The sequence below is a fragment of the Osmerus mordax genome (genome assembly GCF_038355195.1).
Source record: "Osmerus mordax isolate fOsmMor3 chromosome 11 unlocalized genomic scaffold, fOsmMor3.pri SUPER_11_unloc_4, whole genome shotgun sequence".
Classification (NCBI taxonomy): Eukaryota; Metazoa; Chordata; class Actinopteri; order Osmeriformes; family Osmeridae; genus Osmerus; species Osmerus mordax.
The window spans coordinates 40971-60761 of NW_027120373.1; the positions used below are offsets into that span (position 1 = coordinate 40971).

At 41.8% G+C, this 19791-nt stretch overlaps 1 protein-coding gene across 1 annotated transcript; it reads right to left on the bottom strand.

The window, feature by feature from the left end:
• Positions 1-11906: 11906 nt before the first annotated feature.
• Positions 11907-18415, bottom strand: LOC136938797 (LIM/homeobox protein Lhx1). Its single transcript, XM_067231744.1, has 5 exons — positions 18246-18415; positions 16733-16956; positions 15944-16221; positions 13677-13842; positions 11907-12286 (listed from the first exon to the last, which is right to left on the bottom strand). The coding sequence occupies exons 1-5, from the start codon at positions 18413-18415 to the stop codon at positions 11907-11909; spliced, it is 1218 nt and encodes a 405-aa protein (XP_067087845.1).
• Positions 18416-19791: the final 1376 nt, after the last annotated feature.

The window sequence follows — 19791 nt, forward strand, 5'->3', positions numbered from 1 at the left end:
GGGGTGGGGGGTGGAGGCAAGGGGCAGGGGGGAGGGGCAGGCTTTGGCGGGCGGATTATGCCACACCGACCTCCCCTAATGCCAGCATAATTTGACTGGAGCTGCCAATTTGCTGCATATGCACTCCCTCCCCTCCATTCACCTCCAACCCAATTCTGCAGCGAAAGCCGACTTTGCGTATTACTTTCTGTGTGAGGGGAAGTTGAAGTTTGGATCGAAGGGAGGAAGAGAGTGGAGGTGGAGTCGTCGTGTACAAGGGAGGAGTCGATGTCGAGGATGACATCAGAGAACCCCCCCTCCACCCCCCTCTCCACTTATAGTCACACAGCCGCTCTCACCCTCCTACCCAATCCTGTTGGCATTAACCACCTCAAACTGCCTTCCAAATGGTCGTCCCAATCATATTTGAAATACAGTGTGTACGGCTGGGGAGGGTTGGTGAATAGGTGTGTGTGTGTGTGTGGGGGGGGGAGGGGGTACCAAGGAGGGTCAGAACTCTGAGATGCATGAGCCATATATGACACACACACACACGTGTCATCGGTGTCTATTCCCATCCTGAATGTGCCAGGAGGGACAGGGGGTGCAAAGGAGGGAGAGAGGGGGGGGGGGATCACATCCAATCAAACCAGTGTAGACTTGTCCTATTGCCTGCCTGCCACCACTCCCCCCCAGCACCCTTACTAGAAATAATACTCATAATTTGAGGGGAGGGGGAGGGCAAGGACGGGGCATGGGGGGGCCTTGCTATTTAGCATCATTCAAAGGACATTTACAAACTATCGCTCAAATTGACAGAGGGAAGCACTGGGGGTGACCCCCGAAACAATCACACTCATTCACACCTCTACAGCGACGCATCCCTCCGTCCCTGCACCCCTTCGCATCTCTCTCCTCCGCCCCTCATCTCGCAATTAATCCCAGCAAAACATGTCTGATTGAATCTTTTCAAGCAAATCCACCGCTTTGGCTTTTTGTTGGTTCACTCCTTGTCAACATCCATTAATACAGCCCTTTAATTCTCCTGTCTGGTCCATCTTAACAAAATATGGACAGAGAATGAGAGAGGAGAAAGAAGGAAGGGATGAAGGAAGGGGGAGAGGGTGGAAGGGAGGGAGAGAGAAGAGGAAACAAAAACCTCCGGCATGCAGGCCGATCCCACTGTCTTCAACTTTAATCAACTGTACGCAAGGCCGCACGCCCCCCCTCCTTTACTCCCCATCCCTCCCCCTTTGTCTCTCTGTCTTTCTATGTCTCTCTCTCTCTCTCTCTCTCTCGCTCGCGTTCTGTAATAATGGGCTGTTTGGAATGCAGGAGGCGAGCTTCACATCAATCACTCGCCCCAGTCGCCTACCCCCCCTCACCCCCCCCGCCACCATCTAGCGGCCCCCCCCCCCCCCACAGCTGCAATAAATATGCAAATGAGACAAAAGCCAGTCACTGGTAATTTCAAGCTCGGCTCACTAGTGTTAAAAAAGGACACAAATGTATTAATTGCCAGCGGCCGCGGCCGGAGAAATCCCATTTCTCTGGGCATTGATTACAAAAGCGTTGTGAGTGTTGGTGTGAGGGGTATGTGTGTGTGTGTGTGTGTATGTATGTTCGGGGGTAGGGGTGGCCGATTGGGAAATAGAGGTTGCCTGGCTAAGGAATGGAGAATCATGAAACATCCTTCTGGCTAAATTTGTGAACTTCTCCAGGTGAGATCAATGTGTGTGTTAGTACCAACTGTCCCGTTTGCTTTCCCATACACACACACACACAATGTGAATGTAAATGAGAAGTGCATGTGTGTTTATGTCCTTTACCTGAACAGTGGACACACACACACAATCCCGCCATAAATATGGTGGCGGTTCAAGCTCGCTACACAGCTGGCTCTGCTAATGTGAGATTATGTCGCGTGGAGACCCAATTATCCACCATTGATCCCAAACACCTCCCACTATGGCTCACGGAACACCAATGAGCAGGGAGAGGCACCGTCGACCCACTTGGGCGCATCCACATGCTAATTCACCAGGGATGGATGACGGCCTCAAGGTTAAGGTGAACCCTTTCTGCTGGGTCAGATGAGGAGAGTGTGTATGTGTGTGAGTGGGTGCATGGGTTTGTGTGTGTGTGTGTATTCAAAAGCTGGTGAGTGTGTGCTGCGTGACATCTAATTTGTCCTTGTAGAAGCTGTAGAATCTACTTCCCCTGTCTATCACTTTCATGCACACGCACACACCCAAAACCCAACCTGACAAATATTCAATGCCAGTAAACCACAGTACTCTGCATGAGTAATTAATCCTAATTTGCTTTGTCTGCAGGCAGACATTTCAGTTGGGGCTTTCCAAGTACTCAAGACTGCCAATAGGTCAATGACAACAGTGTAAACAATCAGACAAGCAACAAGCTTATTGTGCTTCAGTCAAGCTTCAGTCTTTAGGTGCTTTGTGTACAGTACGGGAACCAATACACAAAAACATGAAAATGAACCTATCCCAGAGTGAGAGTGGAGGAAAACAGGAATGCCCATGAGTTACAGCTCATCACCATCTCCTCAGATACAACAGCATACCTTATCACTCATTGGACAGTCATGTTATATATATGAATACTATATATATATATATGTATAGTGTCTTTTCCTGAGGAAAAAGAAAGAAAAAAAACTGTCCAAGATGGCCACTGTCCATCTCCCATAAATTATAGCCATAAACTTTTCCCACCGTGTGGGCTAATTAATTCCTGTGCAGTACACAAAAGGGAATGCCGGGTGACAAATGGGAGCAGGACTTGAAAGCTGCCAGGTCTGCAAAACATTTTCGTCCTCAATTTATAAGCAGCTTTGCAGTAAATCATTAACCAGAACTAGTTGGTAAAGCTCCTCGATGCTAAATGCACGCACGTGGGCTTTTGTGGGTGGATGGAGCGAAAAATAATTGTATTCAAGGGTCTAAAAATGCATGATGAATAAAAAATGGGTGTGACTGCATAAGACTGTTCCTTTCTTTAATATACAGTCCAGCAGATAGCCATGAATAATATTTGCTTTTGGGATTTGTATTCAGGCTTCAGCTGACCTCACAACCTATAAGCAGCTACTTCCAGAAAAAGAACAGATATTTCTGCTTTAGGGTCAGTTCCCAAACATAGCGTCTGTTTCTAAAATCTGTTAAAAAAATATTGCTACAGTTGACCAACTCAAAAAGAGTGTCCTTCTTTCTGAATTCATGTTCTTTCTCAGGAAATCACTAATGTCACATGACTGGATTGACGTGTGCTGTTTGGAGGAGCTGTCTTTCACCCATCCAGTTTTTGGACCACCACATATTTTTTCAAGGAAGGGAGAATTCAGTTTGAAAGCAATGTCTCGTGGTGAAAGAACAGGGTCCAGAGCCTGGGGACATGTGACAAAAGAGCCTGATCACACAAAGCCGTTTCATGGAACTTGTATTCCCCATAACTACATTTCAAGGAACTAGAAGGTTCCTTCAGCCCATTGTTAGCCACGTTTCCATCACAAGAACGTTCCCCAGAGTATTATCAAAATTAGCACCCTGACGTATACACCGTACTTCAAACCTCTTACTGGCCCAATGGCCGGAGCCACTTCTGTGATCCTTATTTTTGTCATATTCTTGCTAAAAAAAATTACGTTTCTCCGACACTTTGGTGTTAAAAATGTTCAGCTCGCTTAACATTCCAAAGACTTTAGAATACTCTTAGTCATTGAGGGTTTCCAATTCTAATTGCCGCTAGATTTCATTCTCAGCAGAAAGGCTGAAGGAGGACTGGACTTAACCGTTGGCCCATCTATTGTGTGTTCTTTTGTTCTCCATGTTGATGTGTGATTGTGGCTGCAGAATAAAACAAATAGCGGCTGAAATATATTTTGAAATACATGTATGCTGCAGCAAGTACTTGACCAATCAGAAAGGTTCAACAATGCCAGCCCCACCCCCAAAGTTCCTGTGTTTTGTAACGAGGTACCACTAGAGCGGGGACTTATTGGTTCTTGCTTTTTGTTTCCTGGGACTCAATTTAGACCTGGTTCCTGCAGTGGAAACACTGCTGTAATGACTTCCCTCAAACATCGCGATAACGCAAACAGAGTCTGCAGGAACACACACACACACACACACACACACAAACAGTTTAAACAAGGAATAATCGGTGGCTACTGTGAATGATGGAGGGCAGTTTCTAACAGGGGTAGAAAGCTCACTTTGGTCCAGCATTGATTGGGCGCTGAGGCCAATGCAAATACAGGGGACAAAGATTGACAGTGACTCAACTACCTTCCCCATGCCGTGCACCGAGGCTCCTTCATCAATGTTGCTGGACTCAGGGGGCAATTTGAATGTGACTGAAGCACTCAGTGGACAAGACAGTGACTGAGTGGGCCCATTCAAAGCCATGGCTCAACAACTCATTAAGTACATTAAATCGGTGTTTACAGCGGTTTGTCTAGGGTAGGGACTTGCAATACTAATTGTGTCATACAAAGGTGCTCTTTTTTTGTTGAAAGATGTTTTCTTTCCAGTCGTATTGACAAAGAGAGATTACACAGCCTTGTCGGCTACATGATTACCTCTTTTTACCTGCGATCCATTTCAGGCCATTATCAACAAACAGACACGCACGTAATTGTTGTTTCAAATACATATTCACAGAAATTACACCGCTACTATGTTTTCTGTTCACATCTTCAATAGGATGGCCCTTAAGGGTGTCAGTACTATGATAAATGGTACATTTGAGTGCCTGGGGAACTCATCCTAGGGTCACAGTAAAGAGGACTAACACTAATTCTACATGATGGCTTCCCCATACCTCCAAACCCCTGACCCCCAAAACCTCCTCATAAACCATGCCCAATATGATGACTCCCATCCTGGGTAGAGTAAGAGAACAGCCCCTGGTGTCGTGTGTTATCCAGGCTGATCCCACAGAGGCTCCAAGTGCATGTGAGGGAACTACTCCTGGACCACTCCACTCTAATCAGAGAGGGGGGGGGGTAGAAAAAGCATCTGCATCTAGATGTGATCACAGGCTTGAGTGGTTCGGCCCACATATAATGCATGTAATTGAAATAAACAAACAAGGGCTGATTCCAAATAACACGCTGGCCCCTGCAAATCATGCATATCTCAGCTCAAGAGCGTGCCGTCCATGTTAGTGCTGGCGTGCAGGCTTTACAATCACTAGGATTTTTTTTCTTTGTATGGCCATTGTGAAATAACACTGGAGAGGACCTTGTCCTTACCCTCTGGAAAAAGCTCATAAATATCCCTGTGAAGGAGGCTCCATAGTAGATGGCGCCACAGAGTAGTTGTGGTGAATGGGAGGTACTACAGCACGAGATCCTCCCCATTTGTCTTTTGCTAGCATGAGATTGCGGTGTTATGTTCTGTTTCCAAAAGGAAAGCACATGGGCAAAGTGGGTCTCAAAGCAACATGTTTAGGTGACTCACCGAAATCAACTCATTTAAATTGCCGCTCATTCACTCAATGCCGAAAAAAGAAGGAAAAACTAAACAAAAAAAGACTACCAACACAAAACTCATCATGTTCAGAACACCTCCAGTGAAGGTTGGGAAGACTGAGGTGGAAACATAACCATTCATCTTTCTGGTCTCCCCTGTCTTCCAGCTTTAATGAATTACACTTGCATGTAATTCTAGAAACCAGTCTACTCCATTATAAAGTTTGGCAGGGGTAAAAAAAAGAAAGAAAAGGAATTGCAGTCCTAATTAATTATTTTCCAGCTTTTGTTTCTAATTAACTGCATGGCTAAGCTACTATGCAAAGGTGTTGCTCAAGCTGCAAAGGGGTGTGTCTGAATTATATGGTCTTACCAATTTAGACATACCCACTGAGCCCATAACTGACACACCTCTTCCAGGAACCACGCCACCCCATGCCTTCCTCCACTACAATACCCGTCCACATGACGTTTCAGCCTATCTGCAAGTAAATAATATGCTAAACGTAATTTTACTTTACAAAAAGCACAATAAGGGTCACTTCACAGACTACGTATGTTCTAACTATGATAAATGGTGCCAACTGTCATGTATGCATCACGAGTGAAATCATATATCACACACAACCACAGCTGGCAAACACTGAAATGACAAGTGCATCCAAAACCATGCCTAGACTACAAAATGTATGCACTGAACTTTGTGTCAATGCAAAGTATGCACATATAAGCAAAACGCAAAATGCTATAAGAAACTCATACAGTAAAAACCCACAACTGGTAGCACACACACATACACTCACACACACACACAAACACATACACACACACCTCAATTTCCGATGTAATCCGTCATCTTGCCTATGGTTTTAATTCCTGTTAACTGCATGGTTGCATGCGGCTGCCTCGTTCATTCTAATGGAATTGAATAACAGAGCTGCTTGGCTGCACTCACACAGGCCTTCTTTAATTGGAATGAATGTTTTTTAAAAAGGGAAAAATATTCCAGCTGGATTTTTCTAGGGTACAGGACAGTATTTGGCCCTCGATATGTTGTGGGCCAAAACAGTACCCTTAAACGATGGACGTGTACTTATAGCTGCCATAACTAATGATACTCTGTTGGATACCAGCTAGCTCATGTTTATTGTTGGATGAAGGAAGTCTTCAGAAAGTTTGGTTTTCTTAACTGATCAAGATGCTATGACCAAACATTGAAAACTATCTGGGGTGCTTTTATGTTCTGAGCCCTCATCCTCAAATGTGACTTAAAAAACAGAATAACAGTTTTCACGTTCCACAGTGGTTCAGTCAACATCAGCAATGTAGCACACTACAGCCCTACACAACCCGTGCTTATACCTTCAACCATCTTTGCTGTACAGTATGTCCCTCTCTATTCACATGCACACATGCACACACACACACACACACACACACACACACACACACACACACACACACACACACAGACACACACACAGGTTGTTGTGCATTGGTTACAGGTAAGTAGCTAGCTGGGAAGATATACTGTATTGTCTCTATTCTTGCAGGGATGCTGTGGACACTTACACAGTGACACATTACTGGCCTTGTTTACGCCTCTCCTGTACATTCAGGTTGCTAACTCAATCCTGTCAACACGATATATTCAATACTCATCAGAATATGGTATTAGTACGCGCAACATCCACCCTCACCAAAGTAAATTAATTGTCTAATGGCTTTAAATTGATTAGCAATGTCTCAGGTTTTAGTCACAAATCTCTCCCTAATCCAGGTATTTCCCTCTTTGGATAAGCAGGGGATTGCGTTAATTAACAACGGCAGTGCGTGCCGACGTACAGTAACATGCCAACAGACACCTGGAGCTTCTGTTACAACATGGCAGGGTGATAAGGGCTGCCTTGCAGCTGTGCTCTTAGCTGGTTGTACAAATGCACTTAGTGTGATGCTGCACTGGATTCCACTCTTTAGTAAAAAAGGCTTAACCCCCCCCCCCTCCAGCCCCTCCCTGCCTCTACCCAAAACCTGACAGTCTATTTACTTACTAAGTTTTTTTTTAATGAACCCTGCACAATAATTAAATGAGGTTAGGTAAAGAGGCTTAATTGTTCTAATATTTGCTTACAAACTCGACAACTGTTTTTTTCCCCAGAATAAATTCAGTCTGCTAATATCGTTGGTGTTCGTCCCACCACTAGGAGGCCCCATTATGGATGTTAAGCTTTAAAGGACAGGTCAGGGGACTGGAGGTATATAAATCACATTAAGAAGGCTCATAGACGGAACAGGGCAACAACACTTGACTGACAATCCATGAATCTCACATTAAAAAACAACTAACTTTCTCTAAAACCTTTGTTTCAATTCAATCTAACTTCTTGTACCTCTAAATCCTTAGACCTAACCATAACCCTAAAACTCTCATTTGAGTTATATCCTATATCCTGGAGTTACACAGTAACAATAACCGCAACCCAAATTGCATCTCTAACCTTAAACATGATTTAATTTCAGCAGAAAGAGAACTATGTTTAATAACGTATTTGTAAAGCCTCTAACATTGCTACTGAACTCAGAATTATATTCCTTCTTGAATGTTAATGAAGTCTGGTCGACTGTTGCATCAGTGGAAATGTCTACACACTTTTGAATATGCAGTCACTTTTGCTTTTCAATTTGTGTGAATGAGCTGGGCTCGCAGATGCCATTACACAGATTTCTGCCCTCTGAGAAATCCTCCAAGTAGATTCTCCCTCCAAGGACATCTTCCTGTGCAGATGCCAATGTGAAACCAAATGGCTGCCTTATATTACACTGTCCAAGGTCACCGGTGTTCTTGTATATTCACATGAAGGTAATGACTCAAATATTGGTTCCTGCACTGTATCGTACATTGTAAACAGCCATAAGGAAATAGTATGAGTTATGAGGACCGTTTATCCCTGCCTTTTGGAAATGCTGTGACAGGTTCACCTGTCTCTCAGACAAGTACGGCTCACACCAAATTGGCCAGTGAGAGGGTGGCTCCCCCATACCCGTTTATCTGTAAGTCAGCACAAAAATAATATAGCTTTACAGTTGGTGAGTGAACTGCATGTCTAGACACACCATCACCTACTCAAAGGAAGACAAACTAGAAAAAAGGATTTCTCAGCCAAACTATGAAATTGATTTGTGTTCTCATGTTTGGTCAAGATTGTTCCCAGACGTGTTTCATTTCATTGCAAAGCAATGAAGATGCGTGCCCTGTTTTTGTGTATTTACAGCTGCAGAACTTCACATAGTGAAGAGGGGTTCTCAAACTATGTTGGGCTGCAGAGCCAACAGGTATGATGGTCTTGTAAAAGCCCTCCCTCCTTTCCCTCTTCCCGTCCAACCTATCCACAGAGGACGTAGGCTAGTCACATGACTACGCTCAAGAATTTAAACCGTCATTTAAAATCACTCGATACAGTTAAGGTGTGTTAATTTTTTTCAACTGCGACGACAAGGTCGGTTTAGAACCAATAGCCGATGCCCAATCAATAGGAGATTTGAATTTAAAGAGCCATGGTCTTAACCCTCTCCCCCACTGCAGGCCTTGGGTGGTGGCGTGTAGCGTTAACGTCTTGGCTAAGCCGAGGGGTTCAGCGGAGTCTTATATCCCCCCCGTTATCCCCCAGCAGCCCCACCCTCCCACCATCTCGCCTGCACTCCTCAGGCCCGGTTACCTCTCAGGGCCATGATTAATTCATGGTGGATTACGGACTGGGGGGTAGGGGTGGAGGGGGTCTAGCAGCATGAAGGTTAGTGAGAGATAAGGGCTACTTTCCCCAGATACAGGCCACAATCCCATGCCCACACTGCTCCAACTGGAACCTATGAATAATTTTACATTCCCCTGCCAATAAACACCTGGTCATTTATTAATTTGAATACACACTATTTGGCCTATTTCAATCTTTTCTGACTCTGACACAATATGTGTAAGAATTTTGAGCCAGCAATTTCTGTGCTCTGGTTTCTGTGTGCTAGTAATATCTGAGTACTAAATATATACTGTTATTTGAATTATGTGTGTGTGGTGGTACTAAGTGGACTAATTCCTGTCACTTTGCTGTGTACAAAAACACACAAGGAATGGTTCATCTCCTCCCACAAGAATGACCGCCCCATAGCAACAACTCAAAACTTTAGAACTAAAGGTAAAATTAAAAATTAAATTAAAAAACGATTCAGTCCTGACCGAGAACTCTGTAACAACTGCTTGAAAGAAATCCTCCACAACCTCAAGAAATGTAATAAATTACATATTTTAATAAATAAAAAGAATCTGTCAGGACTGTGGGAAAAGAAACGATATCAGCATTAGTTATGAATTCAGTTTCTAGAATTAAAGAGGGACTCCCTCTTGTGTTTGGCTGCAGTCACTCGGCCAGCAAGTCAGCAAGATTTCCTTGTTATTCATATCCCAGCAGTATGCCATATGACTTGTTCACAGATATACAGTTGAAATTGCAGCCAAAGTATTTCATGCTCTATTGTGCGACAATGGAGTGGAAACTAACGTTACTCAAGGAGGACGAAAATATTTACATTTCAAGGCACCGCTGTATATGTTTGACTGTAAACTTTTTGGAATTTAATAAATTTTTGTAGTAGCTTCTGACCGAAGCCAAAACCTATTAAATGTATAATTGTGTAGAAGATCAAAATTGCAGTCTTCACCAAGATTGTTATGAATGTTAAGATCTGTCAATGGAACCTCAGTGATTCCATTTAATCACTACCAGTCTTTGATAAGGAGTATACCGAACTCTATCCCCTCACAATGCAAACAAACAATACTCAACGTAGGAGGATAAATAGGTAAGATCGGGAAAGGGTTCATACCCCAAAACTAAACGCATAGGGTCAAATATTATAAAGTTGCTATTAGACCATCAATTAATACAAATATATTTTCATTCAAATTGAATATTTTCTAGTTTTATTAGAAACACATTTTTTTCCAACATGTCGTATTTATACAGTGAATGGTCTAATATGCACTGGAGGTCACATAAGCTTAGGTTTATTGGAACAATAAAAGACATACCATGAGGGTTTGATATTCAAAGAAAGTAGCAGCTGGTTGCTGCATATTTGACCATCAATTTTAATAGTTTGGATTCTCCTTTAAAGACACAAAAATAAAACCTGTCTAAGTATGTCATATTAACAATTTTATGAATGCTGTTCAGCAGACTAAAAAATTAAGAAGTAAATGACTTCTCAGCATGTTTTTTAACACTTACACTTTGTCTCAACACGTTCTGCAGATGATGGTGCAAAGCACTTTTACAGTATTGTGCTATTTTTTATTTGGCAACTGTCTACTTGTGTTTTTTTTGTAAATCTTTTTAAATTTTTTGTAAACAACATCTTGTACAAACTAGCACAGTGAAACACAACCCCAGCAAACGTGTTTGTCTTCATACAATATAAATAAAATCAATACAAAAGTTTGGTTGGTTGCTTGGAACATTTTTATATGGATCAAGAGGTTCTAAAACATGGTTTGATACTTTTAACTCCTGAATTAAATATATTACGTAAACAGTTGACTGTTCTAAGTCCCTTTCAGGCCCCCATTAGAAGATTCTTAGAAGGTAGAATTCATTACCATTTCAAGTTCTTTTCCATTCAAATAAAGGGTTTTACAATCCATATATTGTTTTAGTGACTGCCTTTTGAAGGCCAACTTTCAGATTTGGTGGAATTCTCGAACCAAGAAAAGTAACTAGTCCAGATGGAAGAAAAAAAGGTATTTCCCCTGGCCTTGAGAAACATATTTAGTGTTGAAAAGGTTGTTTAAGTGTCAATATGGCAGAGCCTTGAGAGGCAAAGAGGTCTGAGGAGCTTTTGAATAAATACAAGAGACATATCGAGCACCTTCTTGGTGCCAGTGGCTTGGGTTACCGTTCGACTAACCGGCCTTTCCTTTTTCCTCTGTAAAGCTGTTGAGTCTTTGACAGTAGCTAATGATATTTCTTTTGTTGGGGATATATTACTTGTTTTGGAAATTGTGTTTTTTTCCCAGTGATGTATGTTTGGAGGTTTGTCACTGTGCTAGGCCACTGACAGGAGTCAGGGGGGGTCACAGTCATGGAGGGCAGGGGCCCGAGGCCTTCGGTTCAACAGTCTCACACACACACAGTCTTTTGTGCGCCCAAAGTCCTTGTTCGGTTTTGGAAAAAGAAGCAATCAAAACATCAACACAATACCAAGGTAAATGTTTACAACTACATTGTCCACGCCGTGTTTTTTTCACCATATATCTTTCTTGCAAAACGAATCATATGGGGAAAATAAATAAATGTAACAGACCAAAAAAAAAAGATTCAACAGGTGTCTCTAACCTTGGCCCTACCATTCCCCTTATTGTACAGTATGCTCATTGGAGCTACCATACAGTGCCCTCGTTCATTTCCGAGGGTTGGTGGGACAAGTGGTTGTTATATCCGCTGCCATTGAGGGACAGTGAGGTAAAGGGTGGACTGGGCCCAAACACCTCCGAGGACATGCTGTGCAGGGGCCCTGGGATCCCGGGCTCTGGACTGGGCGAGTCCCCTGGGTGGTGGGACATGATGTCAGAGAAACGCTGCACCTCACTGGAAGGGTGGTGCCCTGGCATAGGATGATCCATGCCACCAAGAGGGGTGCCCGTAGGGCCTGAAGAGGGCACGAAGGGGAGGTCTACAGGGGTCTGCGCCTGCGATGAGGGAGGCCCCTGAGGAAAGAAGTCATAGTTCCCTCCTGGGCCGTAGTACTCGCTTTGATAATCTGCGGATTGACAAGAAAACCAAGGTCAGACGTGTGAGGAATGAGTGCGAGAAAATAATTTTCAGAGATGTTGTGGGAAATCCATTGAATATACGTCGCCTGTAGTTGTGTGAGAGAGAACCCCTCGTTGTGCCACACTAGTCAGAGAACACGTTACACTTAAATCAAAGCTTCAATTGGTGGGGAGAATTTGTTTTTTATATGGGCCATTTCATCAGCAATTTTACACACAGAGACCTATTTCTTATTTAGACAGAATATTATTAGACATGAGAAGCCCACCACAAAGGACAAAAGCCCAAGCATTTTGAAATCCTCACATCATAACAAAAAAAATTAAGACTATGAGGATTTTTTTTACCGTCACAGATACAGGACGCTACTATTTTAGTGACTACATTACTAATGGCACAGGCATTGTAACATATTTTAGGACACACATAATAATAAATAAGTTTCATCAATTAAAATGAGAATTTCAATCAACCAAACAAACAACTTAAAACTATGGACCTGCATTAAACGCAAATGTCAGTTCATTTGTTTGCTAAAATGTCTAAATAATATAACATCTGCATACTTGGCAACAGAGTATTATTACAGTATCCCTCCTATAAAATCAAGTTTCTCCATTTGAAAGATGAATTATGTTGGAAAACATTTCAAAATTACGCCTACATTACAGAGGGGTTCATGAGATTGGCCAGTGAGACAGTATTGTTACTTGAAGCCCACATTCACCTATTGACCTCATAATTATATGTATAAGTTACATATTAACAAAACTGCTCTGAACACAAAGACCAAAGACAGCAGGAATTTGGTAATGAGGTACTGATATAGTAAATATATCACAAAGAACAAAATATTTAAGAAGTTTCATCCGTATTCAGATTCATAGTAAATGTGCAATTGAGGCCAAATGCATTTATTGTTATTGCACATTATGCAACTGTAATTTTTATAAAATGTTTATCTTAATTTCCTTCTTATTTTTTCGCTTTTGGCTTCATTCAAAATATTATTCTGGTCCCTAAAGCTATCATGTACGGTAAAAAAAAACACAGAGGCCTATTTAATTTTTGTAAATGTTACTCATGTAAAGCCGACTGGTGGTAGGATCGTTTTAAGAAAAATCTGACTAAAACCTTGCTTGGTAATGTTCTTCTACAAGCATTTTAAAACACCCCCCTATTGTAGCTTCTAGACTATTTCAACGTCTGCGCGCCCATCAGATAAACCACGATAGTCATCAAAGGCGTCCTAGGGTAGAGTGACAAATGGAAACAGCGCTTAACAGACACATGTAAAATTATTCCACATTTCAAACAAACATGTGAAAATAGATAAAACCCTCTAAGACACGTAAGCCTTTCATCATCGTTCTTACCTCCATAGTAAGAAAAGGGGCCGTTTGGAATTAATTCCCCAGGTTCGAGCCGGTCCACTAGCGTTCTCATTCTCCTCGGGCTGCGGAAAAACGCGTGCCTTCTTGCGCCCAGAGCGCTCAATTGCTTCATACGACGCTCTTTGGACCGCCGGTTCTGAAACCATACCTAGGAAGCACAACGGGCAAGTAGGCTATGTTTAAAACAATGTGATATATAGGCCTGCGTGACAAAAACGTATTTCTGTCATTAGACATTTCATTAAAAAAGCTCAAACACAGCAATGCTTGTTACCAAAATGCTATTGGCATAATCTATGGAGGTGGGGTAGCCTATAATCATGTAAATCTTAACTGAAGGGAACACATTATTGACAGCAAAACGCAAAAGTAGAACATAAAATTACCCTAGTCTGACCTAATACCTGGGAATGCTTTTAAACCTAAGCTTACTAAGCATAACTTTTATAATTTCCCACACTTCATTTAAAATACATGTCTGGCATGAAACAAGTCTCTTAAGTCTGAGTAATCATGCATAAAACGAACCGTTTTTTTACGAATATGTTTATTGTTTTGTTTTTAATCGGCGTCAAGGTATAGTACATAGGGATGAATTACATGTGCTTTTCCTGCCATGTCCTGACGGTCAAGATTACGTGATGGTGACGTGATGGAGCGAATTTGTATTGCAGTGACACGATTATTCCTAATTATCGTCTCTTGGAGAGTCTGGAATCAAACATATTTTAATGATCTTTTAACCCCCCATTTACCCCAACCGAGGGGGGGCAGCGGCAGGGCCTTAAAATCTCAAATTAATACTTAATAGGAGGGTTGTTACAGATATATTAACATGCTCTGCCGGGGTTATTATTTCGTAATCTATGTACCCACCCTTGAATTCTTACTGCTAATTACACTCTTCCTTGGTGCTCTTAAATATTCAACTTCGCCTCTTTATTAATCTTGTAAACCATTTTTCTTTATAGATTTGTCGTCCAATCTCGAATTAATAGGTATGAAAGTCAACCCCGCAGCACATTTATGTTAGACAGTGATTTAAGTAGATGTTAGTATTTATTTATTGTGGATGTAGGTTTGTCGGCCCTTTAAGCTCGACACGAAATGACAACCTACTCCAGCTGATCAACAATTGAGGCGTTGGAAAATGTGCCTAATTTTTGTGACATTATCCTCGGTTCTACAAGGCCAAGCTCAAACATGCACGCGTAAATCTTGAAAGACTTTCAGTTGAATATTATATAGGCTGGACTAAAATAGCTTGTATTTGGATTTAAGGACAAATAAGTAGCCTACTTACAAGTTACATGAATAGAACAAAAATTGAATAATACTTTTACCGACAATATGATATATAGGCCTATGATAAGTAGGCTAACAATAAACTTGATACATAGCCTATCTCGATTATTTTCTGCAATATTTTATTATAAATTAACATTATTATTATAATAATTTGGTAATACTGCGATTGGCAGCAAATTGAAAAATAAAATTCTGAAATAATCTTATGTTTCAGTATAACAATTCTAGGCTGCTTGAGAACAAAATGTAATACCTAATTGAAAACTCCATATTAGATTAAAGGGATAAAGGGGCATTCGGAAGTCTCGTGAAACTGATTTCTGCGTTTACACTTGACTGAAAATGGTCACAGCATGGCTAAATGTGGTCGCAAAACGTGATGGCACAGTGCTGCCAAGACTCCCAATCGCTCTCACCAGTCTTGAGCCAGTTGGCGTATTTACTTGTCTTGGAAGCCAAGAATCAAAAATACCCATATAAATTACCCTTTCCAAATAATCCTCGATGACAGCCAATGTTTTGCTCACTGAATCCCAATGTGACATGAGCAATTTCGAGAAAAGCCCATCTCTTTAAGGGCAGGAAAATGAGAAAGGAACGGCGTGAATCTGATGAGGCCCTGTTTGTGGCGAACTGTTGACATCGCGCCCAGCAATGATGCAAGTGCCAACAAAAGACCCCATTCCGCGCACCCACTCCCCCGTTTTAGCTCAGGCGCTTAGGGATATACTCTCCATAAAATATAAACTGCTTTCTCACACATTTTAATGAGCGCGTAACCCTGAAAACGAACAAGGTGAGTTCCCCCACCACCCGTTCTTCCAGACTCACCTAGCTGCTTCTTTCAAAGAGCTAAAATAAAAAATATTCCAGTGGCTTTAAGAAAAAAGAATTGCAAACGTGTGAATTCAGTATTATCTGCCGTAATATAATGTGGCTACCTGAATAACTCGCATGTTCAGCCCCGTTTCCTGTGCGAGCTGCTCTCTGATGTGTCTCGTGGGTTTTGGGGTAGCTGCAAACGCTGCTTTCAAAGTCTCCAGTTGCTTTGCTTTGATGGTGGTTCGAGGTCCACGTCGTTTACCACCGAGGTTCTGGTCGTCATTCTCGTTGTTACCAGTCTCTTTGTCCGATAAATTGGCTATTTCAGAATCCTTTACATCGTCCTGTAACTGGTCTTGAGAATCCGGTGATAAACTCGGATCACTACATGCTGTTACTGTGAGAGAGAAAAAACGGAGCGAATATTAGAACGCGTAAATCGAGATAGACCAACATGTTGTCACCAAACAGTGCAGAATACATTAATGGCCCATTGCAATTGGCTTTCAACTTAATGGTAATCATTTTCCATGAAGGGCCATTTTATACATTGAAACATGCTTTTATTATTTAATTTGTTCTTATCAATGGAATAACATAGGCCCCCAAGTCCCAAATCAACATTTAGCATATTTTAACTGAGAGGACATGCATGGGTTTTCTCCAGAAAATGTTTGAAATGTTATAAAATAACAAATTGCTGTTTTGAACAACGTTTTTTGTTATCGAACCATTTAGCTATATGATATTATAAATAGGCATCTGTAAATGGGCTATTAGGCCACATCTGATATACCTCCAGTCACTGAAATGATGCATGATCATTCGACTTCAAAAGCGTTGGCTGAAAGCATCACATTCATCACAATTTAGGTGAAACCGCCATATTATGAAGCCGTTCGTCGTACCTGAGAGAAGGTTTGTGTCTTTTGCATTGCTGTTGCTTAGGTAATCTTCTTTGCAGACAAATTTGTTTTCGTCAATGATGTATAGCTCCTCTCCGGTTGAAAGCTGCTTATTGCACATCATGCACGTGAAGCAGTTGAGGTGAAACACTTTACTCCTCGCCCTCCGTACCAAGTCATTCGGAGAGATGCCTTGTGAACAACCTGCACACTTCGTACCGAACCGCCTGTCAGGAAAAAATAGGAAGTCTGTTATTACAAAGCATTAGGATATTAAGACTTTTGTTTACTATAGGCCGCAAGGTCAAATGTAAAAAGTTCAGACTGCAATATTCTGGAAATAGCCTACTAATATTTTGTAATAACAAATAACATGAAAGAATGCCTATTAAAACTATCATTTTATTTAGGCTTATCTTAACTGTTGAATTATCCGACCGTCATAACAAAGAGCGAGTCTATTTTAGAATCGTTGAGAAAATGGCAAAATAAGCCTATATACATGTAGCATATTTTTTGATAGGTCCTATATTTATATACAGAAAATATAGCATGCTTTGAAAGTAATTTTCCTAATTGATTTGCTTCTCTTATTTGTAGGTCCAACATACTCCGATGAGGCTCATAGGCTACATGCACTTCAATACACAATGATTGATACTACGAGAGATTATCCTAGTTTTATTTCTTGTTAGGCATAGGCCTAATGTGTATTGAGATTCTGTACACTAATTGTTGATTGCAAGTCTGTGATTCCACTGTCTGCGGGTTTGATCTTTTACACCGGTTTATTATTTAAATCAATTTATCACGTATCCTTCACTCGAGCTGTGCAAACACATGGATCTGTCCAGACAGCTTTACCACCATGTGAGCTACACTTCCAACACGGAATCCCAGTGAAGTTGATTCTAGCGGCTTTTCTGGCCGTCTATATCTTCTAAACAAAGTGTGATTTCCTTCGAACCCCTACCGGGAACGAGTACACACAGTTAATGCCGCTGTCCTTCGCTTAGCATTGAAATACAAATTAACAAGCCGTTAATTACTGTGCCCTAATCAAAGCTTCTGATCACTCACCACACGGACCTAATTCACACCTTTGGCATTGAACGAAATGTATTTGGTAGGCTAGTTTTGTGGAACTACTAGGCCTACACTCCATTATGTAAACACCAAGTAGGCCCAACTGCCGGTTTTTAAGCGTAGGCTATGGTTGTAGCCTTTAATTCATTCATTATTTTCCTTTCGAAGCAACTTTTTGCCAACAAATTAAAACTATCCTCAGAGAGACTAGCAAAAGGGTTTGATGTCTAGTTTGTATACCCTAAAATAATCTTCCTTTCCCAACACGGTCATAATGTAAGAGTAAGCTACATTAATAAAAATTTACTATTGCAAAGTGCACCTTTGTTTTGGATTAGATTAGATTCTGCATACAGAATCAACAGTAATACGCGAAAACCTTGTACAACATGAAACAATGATAAATGTGTGGTTTTAAAGCACAACTCACCTGAAGAAGTCGTTTTTGCAGTATAGTTTCCCCTCTCGCGAAAAACATTTCTCTGTTAAATTGCATTTACACTCGCAGCACTGAACGCACTTCACGTGCCATGCTCTGTCCAAAACATTTAGGAGAAACCTGTCCAAAATAGGCCTCTCGCACCCTGCACAGTGTACCATCGTCTTTGGATGTGCACCCACAGTGATACCGTGGTCTTTACAGCCCGAGGTTCAGGTCCTTTAACTCGACTAGATAAACAAATCAACACCCCACACCGAACATCGACTGCTTTCGTTGCGTGTTTGGTTCCTTAGTCGGTCGGAGGTCCCGGGTCAATGTGTTTTAAGGAACAGTCGATCGGTCGCCTTAGGCGCTTCTCCCTGTATGCTTAAGAGGCCAGCACGGAGGTATGGGGTCCAAAAGTAGGATGGCGAACGTTGCCAAGACGTCCTCTTAGGTATGAGGTTGAACCAATACCTTTGGCTCCTCGAGATTCAGTCCTTTGGATCCACTCCCACACACAGAACACACACCTGTGTTGAGCCAATCAAATGACAAAATATCAGCCCCCTTCTAAATATTAGCTAAATTGCAAGAACCATAGCAAGTCTGCAATTCTCCGTGGTGTTCGAAGTGAAGCATTGGACGAAAAAAGAGACGTGTGCCAGTCAGGACTCGAAGACGCATCTAATAAACTGGTTTCAGAGCAATACTGTCACACAGCAAGACACGCGTGCCTATAAATAATTCAATGTACTTTGACATGGCCGCTTATCCACTGACGAGCGCCCGGCAAGAAACAAAACGATAAACCCCAAATATCTCAAGAAAAAGTGTCTCTCCTCCGGATCCGTTGGTCCTGTTTTTCTTTTTTTTTTGTCAAAGATTCTAGTGATGGAAGCATACGTCTCTGTGCAGGATTGACGCTCTTCGTTCAGTCTCCAGTACTCTGCATGTTTCTGAAAGCACACGAGCCAGCCTTATTCACGGACTCGTGACGTCAGGCTGAGGCGAAACCAATCAGCACCTCTCCATGCAAGTAACCATTAGCTATCCCTACAAAGCCGCGCCGGTGCACTCTACTGCTTATTGGGAACTGAAGATACCAATTGTCAAAATTTGCCTGAAACTGTCATACGGTTGTGAATGTGGATGGTGAGCAGAATCACGACGACCGTATGGGTAAAGAGGGTCTCGTCCATTGATCCACCGTCTTCTGGAAAATGGACAGCATGAATCGTTTTCCAAGGTAGATATGCGCATCTTGTCGAAGATGAAGCTTGTCATGGTGATAGGCATTGGCAAAGTATTACCTGTCTGTAGATGCTATAGGCTGTTTTTCCATGTTTATATGTTCGTTTAATATTAATCTCATCTAGAGACTTAGGCTATATTGTTTTTCTATGCTATTACCAAGAATACCCGTCACCAGAATAGCGTATTTTCATCATAAACGAATCTGAGTTTGATATGAGTTTTGGCTAAGCTTAAACTAAAGACGCTGCATCTTCCAAACCTGCTTTAGCACATGGCGAGGTTCAACTTGGTAGTGCCG

What these genes read in the sequence shown, in the direction of transcription:
- LOC136938797 (XM_067231744.1), bottom strand. Translation starts at nt 18,415, where the DNA reads ATGGTACACTGTGCAGGGTGCGAGAGGCCTATTTTGGACAGGTTTCTC. An exon ending in TGCAAAAACGACTTCTTCAG is followed by an intron (nt 16,957 to 18,245) that starts GTGAGTTGTGCT and finishes TTTTCCTGACAG; the next exon opens with GCGGTTCGGTACGAAGTGTG. An exon ending in TGAACATGCGAGTTATTCAG is followed by an intron (nt 13,843 to 15,943) that starts GTAGCCACATTA and finishes TGTGCTTCCTAG; the next exon opens with GTATGGTTTCAGAACCGGCG.